Source organism: Stylophora pistillata, chromosome 3, assembly GCF_964205215.1.
Source record: "Stylophora pistillata chromosome 3, jaStyPist1.2, whole genome shotgun sequence".
NCBI classification, from domain to species: domain Eukaryota; kingdom Metazoa; phylum Cnidaria; class Anthozoa; order Scleractinia; family Pocilloporidae; genus Stylophora; species Stylophora pistillata.
The window spans coordinates 3367236-3383194 of NC_142521.1; the positions used below are offsets into that span (position 1 = coordinate 3367236).

At 38.7% G+C, this 15959-nt stretch overlaps 1 protein-coding gene and 2 long non-coding RNA genes across 3 annotated transcripts; 1 reads left to right on the forward strand and 2 right to left on the reverse strand.

The window, feature by feature from the left end:
• Nucleotides 1-338: 338 nt before the first annotated feature.
• LOC148734120 (uncharacterized) lies at nt 339-5977 on the reverse strand. The gene is made up of 9 exons (XM_088753691.1): nt 5755-5977; nt 4905-5394; nt 4290-4498; nt 3472-3656; nt 2339-3079; nt 1712-1923; nt 1454-1494; nt 1100-1196; nt 339-777 (listed from the first exon to the last, which is right to left on the reverse strand). Exons 1-9 carry the CDS (start codon nt 5960-5962, stop codon nt 603-605), a joined length of 2358 nt encoding a protein of 785 aa, XP_088609817.1. The 5' UTR covers nt 5963-5977; the 3' UTR covers nt 339-602.
• Nucleotides 5978-6583: 606 nt separating this feature from the next.
• LOC148734121 (uncharacterized) lies at nt 6584-12260 on the reverse strand. The gene is made up of 3 exons (XR_015998854.1): nt 10082-12260; nt 7206-7270; nt 6584-6620 (listed from the first exon to the last, which is right to left on the reverse strand). It is a non-coding gene; the product is annotated as an uncharacterized LOC148734121 (long non-coding RNA).
• Nucleotides 12261-13263: 1003 nt separating this feature from the next.
• On the forward strand, nt 13264-14820 carry LOC148734122 (uncharacterized). Its single transcript, XR_015998853.1, has 2 exons — nt 13264-13524; nt 14361-14820. It is a non-coding gene; the product is annotated as an uncharacterized LOC148734122 (long non-coding RNA).
• Nucleotides 14821-15959: the final 1139 nt, after the last annotated feature.

Below are 15959 nucleotides of genomic sequence, written 5' to 3' on the forward strand. Positions count from 1 at the left end.
CAACGGCTCATTCGTTTTTTAAGGTTCCTCGCATCCCTGAACGGCCTTCACTAAAGCAAAATTAACATACAGGCAAAAGAAAAGAGCATATCCATGATATACAATCTTACCGTTTTAACTGTTGTAGAAAATCAACGGTAGAGGTTATTTGCAAAACATATTTCGCACGTGAAGGAATTCAACGACCCGCGTGGCCTAGGGAGCCCGCTGACAAGACCGTAAATTGACCGCTTTGCAAGGAACTGAATGCAATTGACTTGAGCCTATACTTGTTTATTGCAAGTTAACTAATTCCTTTTTTCCCTGCTTCCACAAAAACGATTACTCTATACAATCAATCAATCAATCAATCAATACTTTATTTACCCACGTAGCGTCAAGGAGCCCGTGGAGCTCGTTCAAAATACGTACGTGCCAAATCTACAACTTTTTACTCTTTATTAATACTCTGACTTCAAACAACCAAAATTCTTAAACAAAGATATTATTAAAGAATCAAATTTCTGAGAAAAAAGTTTTCAGTGCTCACGATTCAACCCTATCGATTCTCTTCGTAGCATCTTGAAAGCTACGTCATCTGAATGTTAATCATGTATAACATTTTAACTATCTTTTTCAGATTTTGGCGCACTGTGGGAGGGATCAGCTTTACCATCCTCTTTTAAATCCAAGTAAGGAGTGTCCTTTGTCATCATGGTCTCCATTCTCGACAGCAGCTGATCAAAAGATGGCCTCTCATTTGGATCCTCCTTCCAACAGTCAAGCATTAGCTCGTACCTGGTAAGAACAAATACGCAGCATCATTGTCAAGAAGCAACGCTTTAAACGAAATGAAATCCATAATCTAAAAACAGATAAAAGCGATATCGCTCGACTTGCATATAATAATTTAGTACTAGTGAAGCTCTACAAAAGAAATAAATGCACTTAACACCCAGTCTATGGTACTATGGCGATAACACGTTTACCATATGGTTGCATGTGTTTTTTTTTTTTTTTTTTTTATCCAAAAATATAGTGAGTGAGTGATATTCTTTGTAACTGGGGCTTAATATTTCATTCTTAATGACGAAGGTAATAGATGAATTTGTAAGCTCACAGTTCGTCCGAACATATGTCTGGCTTGTTCATTCGATATCCTGTTTTCAGGTTACTGTACAAATCTCTGTTACTGATTCCAGGATACGGAATGCCACCTATATGAAAGAAGAGTACACAGAAGTATTCAAGATGATTTAAAAGAGATATCTCAACTCAAGTCGTCCATGGCTTAGTATCTGCGTCTAGGTCGAATGGAAAATAGCGTCAAACCTCCTTTGATCTCAGCATTGCAGCTAGGAACTTGAAAAGTTAGCATAATGATTACAGCAGTTGAAAACTTATAGCCTCTGTCATTCTATAAACTACTGGCTACATTTTGTTTTAATGTAATTAAAGCAATGTAATAACTCACCCATTGTGCACATTTCCCAAAGAAGTACACCGAAAGACCACCTACAGAAAGACAAGAGTAGGTAATATAAAATTTCAGTCTACTCAGAAAGGTCCCAATTTGAATAATTAACGAGCCAAGTATTTTACCTAATGGTATTCCAGTAAGTAGTTGACACAATTTTTAACCTGTTATATTAGTACCTTCGGTTTATGCAATTGCTTCTTTTGAATTCATTTCTTTGAGTTGCTAGTATACTCTAGGCCTGTGACTACTCACACGTCACTCTTAGAAGTGTATGCGCCGTTATTTAACGACTCCAGTGCCATCCATTTGATAGGCAGTTTTTTGGTGTTCTTGACTTCGTAAATTTGGCCATAAGTGTGACGTAACAGGCCAAAACCAGCAATCTTCACAACTCTGTCTTCACCGAGAAGAATATTACGCGCGGCCAGATCACGATGGACAAATCCTTTGTTGGTCAAGTATGCCTGTGTGGAAAAAGAACGGAAGCAAATAATAATTTTTCTCATACTCACAATCAGTTTTGTAAACAAAGAGAATCTGAGCGCGTACACTTCTTTTAAAACCTCTGCGCTGAAGGTGTCCATGGGTAAGCCGTAGATAAGGTATCGTTTATAAGCTTATCTGTATCTCTCTCCAATTATTCTTTAAGTTTTTCTCTTTTTGGAGATATAGGCTCACTGACAAACCCGAGCGAGACGATTAGTCTCTGCTCCATTGACGATTAATTTGTCGATATCTATGCGATTAAGAGAATCACTGGAGAATTTAAAGGAACATGGTCTTGCCTTCTTCCGGCTTGATTTCAATCACTTCAATATGGAAATATGTTTCTCTATCTTTTCACGATCTTTCTGAAAGTTCTCATAACAAAGCACATACCATTCCTTTTGCTATTTGCCATGCAAAACAAAGAACATTGTCAACAGAGAAGTCAACGGCGTTGTCAAATCCTTGCTGTTCCCCTGACTTTTGTATTTTTCTTTCTTGCGGGAGCTTTGGCAAACTTCGTGGATTTCGACTTCCTGTTGAATTTTTTTTTTCATCACCGTTTGACATGATTTCATCTTTCACTTTTCCTTCCTTGCCTTTGTTATATTCCACGGCGTTCTCACTGTTCGAAACGTGTTCAGTTGTACTTTCGTGGCAAATTCCACCGGGAAGATTTGTTGTATCGTCACTAACTTCCCCAGCTGTGGACGAGATCGTGGTTTTATCGTCTTCTTTCTCGTCTGTATTTTCTGATTGATCTCGTCTGCCACTTTCTAAAGCTTTTCCAGAAGTATTAACAACTTGAGGCTGCACTGTAACAGCTTGAACTGTTGTTGGCTGAGCCCTATCAAAACCTTTGGAGGCCATGTTCGTCCCGCATGGCATTTGTGAAATTACTTGATCGTTCTCCTCTTTAGTGGATTGTTCCTCATCTACGGAGATGACTATTTGCGAAGAGCAGATTAGTCCTTGATCATTTTCGGTTCTCGGCATTGATTTCTCTTTCTTGATGGCTTTTTCAGTATTGTCGTCGTCCTCATCACAGGCATCCTTCTCTGACATTTTTGAGGTGGCAAAAATATCTTTCAAGGACTCATGAATGACTCCATCTCTGCCGTTCTTGCAGTTGATCTGCAATTTATGACGCACATCGTCAGAGCGAGTTAAATTGCACTCAGCTTGCTTTCACACTTTTAATGAGAAATATATTGAAAATGTAATGAACTATCCAATGATATATCAATTGTCCATTTAATTGCCAATGTTATCAGCTAGTTGTTACTTCACTCAAATCTTTAATCATTTTTACCTATGCATGGTTTGAGCAAAGGATTTCCTTGAAGACAGAAGTCAGAAATAAAACCCCTGGGAAGAGAAGGATTGTCTAACTCCCCCTTCTTTCCCTAAACGATCCCTCTGCGTTCATCAAAAGAAAATTGAATAGATTTACAACTTATGCTTTTCAAGCAGAAAAGTAGACTTTTTAATAAAAGAGCAGTGTTAAAGCAGCAAACTTCCGTCACCTGTCGGCTACTTTTTCTTAGCCATTGAAGAAGATCTCCATGTGGAACATATTCCAAGACGAGCATGATGGGTTCTGACCTCGTCCAGTAGCCAATCATGTTGAGAATATTCCGGTGAAAACCAACGCGGCTCATAAACTCAATTTCTTTCTTAAACAGTTCCTTTCCTTCGTCACTAGCATTTTCTATCAGAAAAATAATGAAATGTTTAAAATACCACCCAAATAAACCCAAAAAGAAAATAGTGGCACAAACACAGCTTACAATTAGGAGAGCTAGAAAGGTAGTGCTGTAAATTTTATTCCCAATTTGAAATTAGGCTTGAGCATCAGTAGAATAATACTAGATCTCTAAAATTAGGATTCCCCTACAAATTAGCAGACTCGATAAATACAGAAATCCTAGTTCTAATGAAAGCTTCGAGAGTTCTCATATCAACATTTGCACTTAAGGGAACTGTAAACAAAACTGTTCAGGTCCATGAATGTTTTAATTCCTTCCATGACTTGAAAAATCGTGAAAATTGATAAAGACGTCTTCTGCAAAGAAAGGTTATCTTATTGCACAAATGTATAACAGCCTATCAGGGAACCTGGAACACGGCCTTGAATTTGTTTCTAGCATTTTGGAAAGCCACAATCCGCTGAGTGGAAAAAGTGTTCTCGAGTTCACAGCAAGCCTTAAAATGAAAAACGAATCCATACTTATAAGGGATGCATGTGGATCAAGAAGTGCTACAGTCTGTTAATGAGCTCATGTTAATATTGTTAGAAAGCCATTTGCCTACGAGGGAACTTATAGATTCTTTTTCCGCCTACCTAGAAGGACTTTAATTGCGACTGTTCTTCCTTCGCGAAGTTCCACTACTCTTTCTTCTCGAGGTTTAAAAAACACCTCAACTTTCGCTATTTCTTTAAGAGTGCCTTTATGGACTTTGCCAAAAGCGCCTCGACCCAGCTCCTCCATAAACAGTACCCGCTCGGGTGGAATCTCCTTAAGAAGAAGAGGAACAATGTCGGATTTTGACCTAAAAGAAAAATACACCTAATGAGGGAATGCCTTTCATTGTCTATGATATATCATATTTTAGAAATAAAAAGGTTTAGCATCCTGAAAATATTAGATAATTAACATTTGGAAAAGTTAGCGGTCAGCAGGTTACTCTTCACCTCCCTCCCTCCCTTCGTATTAATTTGCCCCATTTCTTCCTGAAGTTTATAGTTCCTTTTGATACTTTAAAGGGTGAGCTAGCTGTTAGTCCGCTGAAACTGATGCTCACCTAGTGTCCATGGTAGCATTATTATGATACTTCTCCTCTTTAAATGTGTTATCTACATTTCATGTTTTTGCGCGCAATTAACTCTTTTCAGAAAAAAACCTATCCAAAGCGAAGCACGATTATTTGCGATACTGATAGAGATGTCCCAGCTTACCACCTGGACTTATGGTCTCGACTTTTCCTCGTTTTTCTGTTTCTCCTTCTCCAACAAACAATTCCAAAAGTAGAGAGAATTAGGAGCCCGCAAGCTGACAGTAAAGCAATGCTGAGTGTTCGTACTGAGAAATTATCAGTTGAAGTCCCTGTTTTCATTCGCCATCCATCAGAGTAAGAGAAATTATCAGTTGAAGTCCCTGTTTTCATTCGCCATCCATCAGAGTAAGCGCTTTCTCCCAATTCGTTCCAAGCGGTCACTTTGAAGATGTATTCGGTGTTGCACTTTAGCGATGGGAGATCTCTCCAAGTAGTGTCCACGGGAACATTGATTTTATAATATTGACTTGAAGATTGAAGATCTCTGTAGTAAATCGTGTACATGATCAATGGGCAGCCATTGTCGTCTGGGGAACTCCACTTCAGGTTCACATCACACTTAGATGTCAAGTATACTTCTTTGTTTTCTATGACCGGAGCTGACGGTTTACCTGAAATGAAAACATTTTAGAATTGGTCAATAAAACTTGCAAATGTAAGCATTATTCCGAAAGGAAGTAACTCGGGTTTTTTTTTTTTTTTTTTTTTGTTGGTCAGAAATGATCTCCAGAAAGTTACCTTGATAAAGATTTAAACCACATCCGAATTTCTCCCGTCACTCCTTTGAAATGTTTTCGCAAAGATAGGACAAATTCCATTTTTCTTTCATTACACCAACACCGAGGATAGGGAAATGTAAGTAGTTCTTCAAAATATTTTTGAGTAAAAGGCTTTTATTGTCGATTTTACTGCACTCAGACGTTTCACGTGACTTGACAAGGTAGGAAAAACCTCATGACTTTTTTTTTTACCTGCAGGTGTTATCACTTTCTGAGAGTTGCCGTGATTTAATGGCGCCAAGGTCATCTCTGCAGTAGAGTTCCAAGCTTTGACATCTATTTTATACTCCGTATTACAATCAAGGTTAAGAGCATAACTTCGTTCCTGTTCCAATACGTTTACAACGTTCCAATCAAACCAGTCGACTTCTGAGTGTACTTTTCTGCTGTAGATAGTCATCACAGAGGCAGAACATGGCCTCCAATACACTATCACGGTTCTTCCGGGATATACTACACAAAAAGAAAGAAAGAGATAAATACAACAAAAAAATTATAAATAATTAATTTTCATAAGGGCTTATTTTGAAAGATTTTCATCGGCATATAAAATGATCTTTCCCTTGATACTAATTCAGCATTCGTCTCAGCTCGCATACTGTCTGCTTGCGCAATCCCGCCCTGACAGTGATGACTGCGGTGGACTCCTGATCGCAATTTCCATATTCGAGACCTGGCCTGGATCATTGGTTTTTGTTCTAAAGGGAGCCACATTTACTGATTAATAACATTAAACCAGAGAGAAATCTTGGATTGAGTTGCAGTTGCTTCATTCATATTAGCTCTCTCATTGGTGCAAAAAAACTCTCGCCAGTCTCTCACTCAATCATGCTCAAAACTAAAACAGGCAGCAGCTTCGTCAACGGTATATCCCGCCCTTCAGATAGTTTCACTGTATTATACTTTGAGTTTTCTCAGTTCCTTGTGATCTTTTTCCTTTGCACTGATTGGCCGATGTGATTAGTTTGGTCTTTGGTCACATACTTTCATTAGAAAAGCGTAAAGACGTGTTTTCTAATACCTGGAGAGTTTCCAGAAACGTCAGGATATTCGTAAATCTGCAATGTAAGTAAATCAGCTAGAACAGAAAACTTTTCAGGTTTAGTTAAATTAATAAACAGGAATGAGGCAAGGTCTTCAAGTGATTCCGTCTACAATCAGAGATACACATGACTGCCTTCTGTGGATGATACCATTATATCGCTGTTACACTTTCAGAATTTACTTAATTCCATTGAATTGAAAGAGTCATCGATGTACTTTACATTCCTAGATTTTTAACCAGTCATTACGCTTGAACGCCTCACAAAAAGGCAAATCTTGTCCTCTTCGAATTCAAGGTCGAAAATAACCTCAGCACAAAATAAAAGCTTAAATCTTGTTTCTAGTCGTGAGTCGGTTAGATAGATGGATATAATGGATTTATGTTGGGATTAACAGGACGGGAGCACTCTTACGGCAAAGGAAAACCAATGCATGCATTAAGTAGTTACATGTTTGAGAACTTTGACAAACACTTTTTCTTTATCAAAACCAAATAAACTTAGTAGACATTACAGAACCCTTTTTAGCTAATTAGCTAACTGTGATCATTTTGAGTGTTGCGCATGGTTTTTGTCTACAATGTAAATTGAGAAACTCACCAGAAATACGAGGGCCACTAAAACATGAAGTCGTAGTCCCATCGTAATACCGCAGAAGTCAGGACCTGATGAAGAATTGAACGTGATAGCGGTCAGTGACAAACAGAAATTGTCATCAAATAACCATGGAGCACAAAATCTTTAAAAAAGGTTCAAGCCCTTGAAAGAAAGAGAGACAAAACTTTCATGAAAAGAAATAGCTGTTTTGTTAGCCAAAATAAGCTGCTCATTGACCTCCTTCGTTTGGTTGTTCTGGGAAATGTTAAATGTTAAACCTCGGACCAGCCGTTGTTGTAATATTCTACGAAGTTATTTTTATTGTTTTGTCTTATTTTTCTTGTCTGACCACATTAACTTTAATTACTTGTGCAGTTTAGAGTGATGAATGAATAGGCAAGCGCACGCATCGCTGAATGTGAAGCGACTTTTTTTTTTTTTGTTTCATTGGTGCCAAATCGTTGCTTCATACATTCTTTGAGTGTTTTCTTTCAAATTCTTAATTTTTTTCCACATGACGCCCTTATTTTGTAAACAGGATCAAAGATCTCGTGTGTGTGCTTCATCTTCTTTAAGACATGCTTATTTATACTGACATTGAGGATCAGGTCAATTTTTGAAATGATCTGTTTGGCCAGCGAGACAACGGCTGTCAATCAAAAACTAAACGAATTCTCCCATGCGGCTCAAAAATAAGGATAAAAAAACTCTTTAACATTCGGCCGACATGTGGCTTAAGAAAACGTAAAGTTATGCCAAAAGAAACTTCCGAAACAAGGAGAGCGATTCCTGTTTTCGAAACTTCACAAATATTCAGCTCATCTTAAAATGAACAAAGGCTGATAGTTTCGAAAGAAACTGTTTGGGGCTGCGTCGGTGGGAGTAACGAAATAATTTGGATATATCAACAAAGTTGAAATGGTAAATTGGCCACCGTAATGATTACAAAAGCTAATCATTACGGTGGCCAATCATTACGGTAGCTTTTGTAATCATTACGGTGGCCAATTTACCATTTCAACTTTGTTGATATATCCAAATTAAAATGAACAACTTCCGCCGTACCAGCTGCCGCCCGAAACGACGACAACGTTAGAATAAATAAGTAGCTCCACTTAGAATGCAGAAGAGAATTTTCGAGCAAGCTAAAACAAAACAGGCACTTTTCCATGTTGAACTCTGTAAACATTTCGGCTCGCTCTGCCAAAATGACCGCGGAATGCAAAGACAGCAACCGCATCCTTCTTTGCGCGTTTTGTTTAAAAAGAAAATCCATTTGATTTTGTTTCGATATCAGTTTTACTAAGAAACTGAAATTTCTGTCTATCATAAATACAATTCAGTGTATCAAGGCGTTCGACAGTTCAGAACTTAATATCGTTCCTTCTTCCTTTCGTCGGCTGGTCTTTGAAGCTAACAGCTCTTGTAATGCTTTTGATTTCGAAACGGGAGTGAGGCTGGTAGTCTTTAGATAACATTTACTTAATGTCAAGAATATAAGAGAAACGCAGGAATAAGCCCAGTTTTTTACAAGTGAATATGCCTTGTAATGAGATATATCGAGTTCTCGTTAAGAATTCGTGTTTCTGTCGAGACAGCATATTCGAGACTGCATATGTTGACTTATGGCAGCGTGGTTTCGTCGGTTTCACCCTTTACATCTGTGTTGATTTGTCAGTGAAATTCCGCCTGAACCTTAATTCATTTTGACTCACATTTTTTTTCGATTTGAAATCGACCTTTTCGCAGAAACCTCACAAGAGGCATATGATGAGAAGATGAAAGTCAAGATTAGTAAAGACGTTTTTTTTTTTTTTTGCATAGCAACCTTATTATTAATTCCACGTAGATAATTGAACGCGTTTTTAAAATGGGTGTGGAATCCTTTTTCTCGCTTCAGTTCAAAACCATATTTTTATCGCTTTTTGAAGTATCGTGGCGCATAATCCGGGCTGAGATGGAAATTTTGGCGACAGGAAATGGTGCAATTTACGTACAACCTTAAAAATCGCTGAAAACTGTTCTTCTTTAAAAGTTTCAATGACACTGTTTTTCTCTGGTCTATTGACGACGAACTGAATAACTCAGCGCTTCTTCGTCGTGAAAAATTTTGTTGATAGCCATCGCTTTGACTGAAAACACAAAATGGACAATGTACATGGATGTTCTAATCACTTCTTCTACAAATGACTTTGAAAATGAAACTGCAAGCAAAACGTTCGAAAAATCATAGGAGTATCCCAAATATTGGACATGTCGGCAGATGGTTACAACTTTCCTTGAAGTTCCCATTGTGTGGTCTTCTCTGAAGAGCACACTATATTCAATCCAACTAGCCTCTTCCCTATCGAACATGTCGGCAGATGGTTTTAATTTCCCTTGAAGTTCCCATTGTGTGATCTTCTCTGAAGGGCACACTATATAAAACCCAACTAGCTTATTCCCTGACGATTGCAGACAATTGAAATTTACTTCAGTTTTCAATATGACTCTCAAAAGCACTGTAAAACTAAGTATTAAACAAAAGTAAGTCTAACAAAAAATAAATACAAGCACGCACGTTTAAAACGTAAGGTACTCAGTTTAAGACAGTTTACTACCTTTGCGAGCCAAATAGAAGTCATTTTCAAGAGTTTTCCATCTAGAAGAAAACCGAAATTTCGAGAAAATTGACCCTATATTTCAAATTTAGATCCTGAATGATAGATCGTTTATTTTGCTTTTCCAAATAGTTGAACCCTTAATGAAACGCTGTTTGATATGGCTATCAGCTGAATACCCCTGATGAGATAGTAAAGCTGAAAAGGGAATCTACATATCTAGTTTTCTTATCTCGTAAGAGTTATAACTATGGCTGTATAGAGAATGAATTCAAATACCTTATCGACGACTCAGTCTAGAAAATACTCGCGGTTATCTTGGACATCAGATCGCCGTACCGTTCCTAGTGCGAAACAGTCATTTGCAAGCTGTTCCTTGACAATTAAAACACGATCTTAAGTTGTCTTGTATTAATAATTCATATAGATTTTTATAGCATTTACAATGCAAAAAAAATAATTAAAATAATGATTATAATGACGATAACAACAATAATAATAATAACGATGATAATGTTATAGGGTAAACTTGTGTTTTCTTGTGTCCTCGCCTCTTATTTAGCAGTTTGATTGTTATAGAATGTTGTGAACAATCAGAACCTAAGTGTTGCCAGGAAACCGAAGAAAACCCTTCGTAAAAGCGAAAATGCTTCCTTGATCAATGCTTCCAGTAATCGTACCGACTAACTTGATCGATATCTTGACCATGTAATGGAAAGAAAAGAACCAAATTTCATCGTCATCGATAACTCCATTTTACAGGAAAATTCATTACTTGACGAGGGAATTCCGCATTAAATTGCACGCGAAAACCGATATCGCACTCATCGCTTCGAGATTCGTGCGATATCGGTTTTCGCGCGCAATTTAATGCGGAATTCACGAGTGAAGTAATGGATTTTCCTTGAATCGCATAACGGAATAAAAATGAGAAAAAAAAGGAAACAATATTACTTAAAATTGTTATGCTTACGTAGATGCGAAACAATTTCACTTAGCCTCGTTTTCAACTCGCAATTCCACGCTAAATACCTCGCTTCGTTGACCAATCAGAATGCGAGATTTTATTCAATGATGCAATTCTAAAACAAATTGTATTTACTGAAGAACAGTATTTTTCTTTCAGCGCTTTTACTCAGTCAGTTATGAGCATTAAAGTGAATGGTTCCTTTGAGGTCGAAAACTGCTTCTTAAATTCACTTAAGTAAACTCGATGGGCGCATAAAAGCAAAGAGTAACATACCACTAAGTATGGAAATATTAGAGCCCAAAGACATTATTCCAGGGTCAAGTTCTAATGACTAAGGACACACCTAAGAGCATTAAGAAACGAGATAGAGGTGTTTGGGGATTACAGTTTTATGGTCAGCACGACTCGGTCACATCTGCCTTGATTTAGCTTATCCTGCGGATTGGATAAAGAGTTATTACAAGTCTTCAGGATCACCACAGGAAGATACGATTCGTTTATAATGGCCGAGCCCTGATCAAATATCGGTTTCATATAAGTGTTGAGTTCTCCGGGATTAGTTTGAAATAAAAGCCACGACCTAGGCTGTTCAAGCGTTGAGTTTGTAAAAAAAAAAAAAAAAGGGCGCGAAAAGAGCGGAGGAATGATGAAATGAGGAAGCCTAGGTCGAGTTGCTTAACAACCCGCCCCGACCCAAGCCTCCCTAGCTCTTTCACTTCGCTGCCACTATTCAGGAGTACTGGTTTCAATAACTTTTTTCGTAAGCGGCAGCCGATGGTATAATAGGCGGCTGTGCTGTTGGAAAAAACCGAAACACGAAAGCCCGCTCACAGGCTCAACAGACGGCCGTGGGAGATCTTATGGACGGCGACAGACCACCGGTAACTGGCGTTTATTCAAACCCCCGCCACTATCGAGGCATTCCCTGGAACTGGTTCGGCCATGGCCTTCAAATCTAGACAGTATGGTTAATTCAAGGCATTGAACACAGCATTTCTGTATCCAGCAAGGCGGGAATCACATTTTCCTATGTCACTGAGCGAAATGGTCGTACCTTCACATGTCACGTGCTTCCCGTCTCGCTTGAGTTTGGCACATTTCACCTTCCCCCACAAAAAAAAAGATAGAGAAAAGAGTCAGTTGTTCAAAGCCCTTGTTGTGCGTTGCGTGTCGTGTGTCGCGTGTCGCGCGTCCGTGGTATTCGAACACTTGAAGAAAGCCATGCACGATCAGGAATTCATTGGTCTTATTTTCATCTCGGTTCTCTTCAAGGAGTATCCAAATCGCTTCCAGTGATACCAGTTCACACCATCAGCAAAGGAGGAGTGAATGCCACGAAGATACAAGCCATTCAGATTCGAGTGGTGACATGCATTGTACCACCAGGCTCCTTTGTACTGAATGGCGCAGTTTTGACCCCAGTGATCATTATCTTGATCTCTGGTGGTGAAGGGGTGGTTGCACTGCCAGCCAAGAGCGTTACCGGCAGTTCCTGACACATAAAATTAGCAAACAGTCAGCGCCTCTAAATTATATGTCACCAGAGCAGTCCGCTGCCCAATGTTGATTAACTGACCATAACAAAAATGTGCAGGTATGCATCGTGTGATTGGTTACCCCGCAGGTAAATCCTAAGATTTATGAAGCTAGTTATTCCCACAGAGATTATGGGTTCAGCTCACAAATGAGGTACAATTTGGAAATACGTTTACACTGTTGAAGGCAATAAGATTTTTTCGGTTCCAATTTCTATCAAATATGCCGCGCTCTAAGATATCAAATATGCCGCATTATATGAGAAATCGAAGAAATTTCCCAGAATTACCAGCACAGAAAGAAAATTTATATTTTGCTTCGAGAAACTGGCACCAGTAAAGTAGCGGAAAACCTCATTCAGAATTTGTTAAGGGAAACTTAAGTCATAAATAGGATTTTGTTACGTTGAACGTGTACGATTTAAGTTTGTATTTGGAAGTCCTCGCACTGGCAGATCTACGTATATTTACAGCGCTTGGTGTAAATTTGATGAGGATCAGTGAAAATGACCAAATCGTTCCCTACTTTTAGAGTGTTACCTTTTTAATTTATTTTTCACTTACAGTTCTCCTCTCTTTTGGGAGGGGGGAGGGAGGGGGGCTGGATTTTCTGCGTGCAAATATGGAAAAACAACAAGAGAGGAATGCGGTGCGCAGGACGATCTCAGTAAAGTTACCAAGAGTGCTTATGCGCAGGTAAATAACGCGTTAAAATCGCGGCCAAGCGTTTAAAACTCGCTGGATTTCTTTTGAATTTTGAATTTTGAATTCTTCATGTTGAAAGGGCTAGTTGAAACGCCATCAATATCAGAAAGATGAGGCCGTCTTACTTAAGACTTGTTTAAGTTGGCTTCGGAGCACAGTTTGATATTTTGGCTCGTGTGTATTTTCCATCGGCTCTCAGTGTGGGGACACAGATTGATCTTTTTTCGTTGGAAAGTTTCAAATTTTAACACAAAACGGGCACCTTGCTGAAAATTTATCTTCTCCCAGTAATGCAATCTTAGCCGAGAATAATATTCCTTCCTTCGACATTTAATGAATGAAAGGTTGGAAACGTGTCTTTTGATTTGCCTCGCGAGGGAGAACCCACTTTTGATAAACCCCACAGCAAAGCGACTGCACAGCTCATAGACGAACAAGCCAGAGAAGTCATCAACAAAGCGTACGAAAGAACATTTCATCTGCTCACCAGACACAAGAAAGATGTAGAAAAGGTAGGGGAATAGCTGGTTAAAAATCTTTTTTTCCGGGCTCTATAACCAAATCATCTCAGACTTATAAGCTTTCTGAGCGTTGTCCCAACATCCGATGTGGCTTTATCACGTTATAGAGCCCGGAAAAATGCGTGCTATTACTTTTGTAACTAGTTACATTCCGGCTCTGCCGGCTCTATAATCTGAAAAAAGCATCCGCTTGGAAACTGAACCGACCAATCAGACGATGCGTGCTATGTTCATTATGTTATCAATAGGGTTAGACGTGACCGCTTCGAGAGGAAAGGTCTCTATTACAGTTTTGTTTCTGCGAATGACTTGCATATGTTTAACTCAGCCTCCTTTTTGGGGGATCTTAAGAAACTGACAACTTCCATTTTGATAAAAACCATAAGAAGACCCGCCATACGCATGGCTGTAAGAAATGAGTTGAGATTCCGTTTTTACTTTTTCTGTCTTTTTGAACGAATTTTATTACCTTGTTGAATGGGATCATTAAGTAACAAGACTGCTGCTCCCTAACAATTTAAGAGTACCCCAACTGGCCAGTTTACCAAATACCACAAAAAGGTTGGAAAAGAGATAGAAAGGTTGTTCGGAGGCTATCAGCGTTGGAATCAAAACTTATTATTGATTACTCTTTTTTAAAGGATTATTAGGCTTAAACTAAAAAACAATTATTCTCTTCTAAGGACAGTTCAGACCGCCTGACCTCAAGATTTTCCTTCGGCCATGTGTTGTTAGTTTTTGCTGATTACCAGAGATTGTACTATCGTCTGGTTGCATCTTACTTAGCCAATGTCGTAAACGTATTTCTTGATCTCTTTGCCTAACAGATTGCCTTACGACTCTTGGAAAAAGAAGTTCTTGATAGAGAGGACGTGATTGACCTTCTGGGTCGCAAACCCTTCAAAGAAAAGTCGACTTATGAAGAATTCGTCGAGGGAACTGGTAGCGAAGTCGAAGATACTAGTCTCCCCAAAGGTTTAGAAGGACTGCAGAAGAATGGAGACGAAGAGGGAACCCCTTCAACTACCTTACCCACTTAGTCGCACGAAGGAGGAGAAGAACTTGTTGGAGAGGGCTGAAGTAGCATAGATATTTCGAGCGACCGCTGCGTTAACTTTTAATCATGAACAAACCAAAACGGATTTGTATCTATCCTTGATGTTTGAATTCTGTTCATAAGGAGTGAAGATGTATTTCAGTTAAATAAGCTATGGACATCGTCACTAAGGTTAAATGCCAACTTTGTAAATTTTTGAGAAATAAAACGATATGAATTGTTGCCTAGTCGATTTTGGAAACTAGCAGTGAACTGTCAACCACTAAGCTTGTTATACCAGTGACGATCAAGGGCTTTGCAAAAAGAGAAGAGGAACGTACGCACGCACACACGCACACACACACAATACAAGTAGCCAAGGGTCATAACACGAGACATATCCATACACGTCTTACAGGCGTCATTTATTCAGTCAAATATCAATGTTTGAATAGTTGTAACAAGGACACTGTAAAAAACCGTGAGACGCTTTGACGCGAACACCTCACAAACACATATTAACCCCGGGTAAATACATTTCTTTCCATCCAGAAGGGTGCAAAGCTTTGCACTAATAGCATATTACCCTTTCAAGTTCCCGAAGGGCTTATTATGTTTGCTCCACTTTTAGGTTTTTACAACAAATATAAACCCCTCTTTCGAATTTTTGGTCCTGTTTTCAAACTATGACCATCATAGCGCTAACTAGCCAAACTCAGTGAAAATTCCACGCATGACACGATGTTCGTTTTGGATGACTAGCGATTGCCAGAAATGGTGTTTAATGTACTGTTCGTTGGTAATTCCAGTCGCGAATGAGTGTTGGATGTTAAAACTTTTACCTCAGTTACACAAAACTTGTTCACCTCTGCAAGAACGTGTGCGACTGTAGTTACATTGTTTGTTTTTTTCTCCTAAACATTAAATGTTTGATTTGAAGTCATCACTTCATTCCATGTCGTCACAACACATCCTTGTTTCATGACGATTTGGTTTCGAAGTTAGTAACTAATGAGGATGAACTCTAGTCATAAGAGCAGCTTTCCAAGCGTCCACAGGACTTCGACAAGCAGTTTCAGAGTACATCATATCCTTTTTCCTGTTTTCAAAGATTTAATCCTTTTCTGGCCTCAAGCTGTAGGCAACAGCCTTGTCGAATTACTAAATCGACATTGTTTACAAACATTTAGATCTACTGTCCACAGTTATAAAATAATGCCATCTTCCATTTTATATCTCCGTATCTACATGTCATTGTCCATGGTGATTTTTAAATTGAATTTCAGTTATCCTTTACAATTGACTTGGGAAATTACACTTCAGCTAATAAAAATGTCCTATTTCCTATTTCCATATCCATTTCCATCTCCATTTCCATTTCCATTTCCTA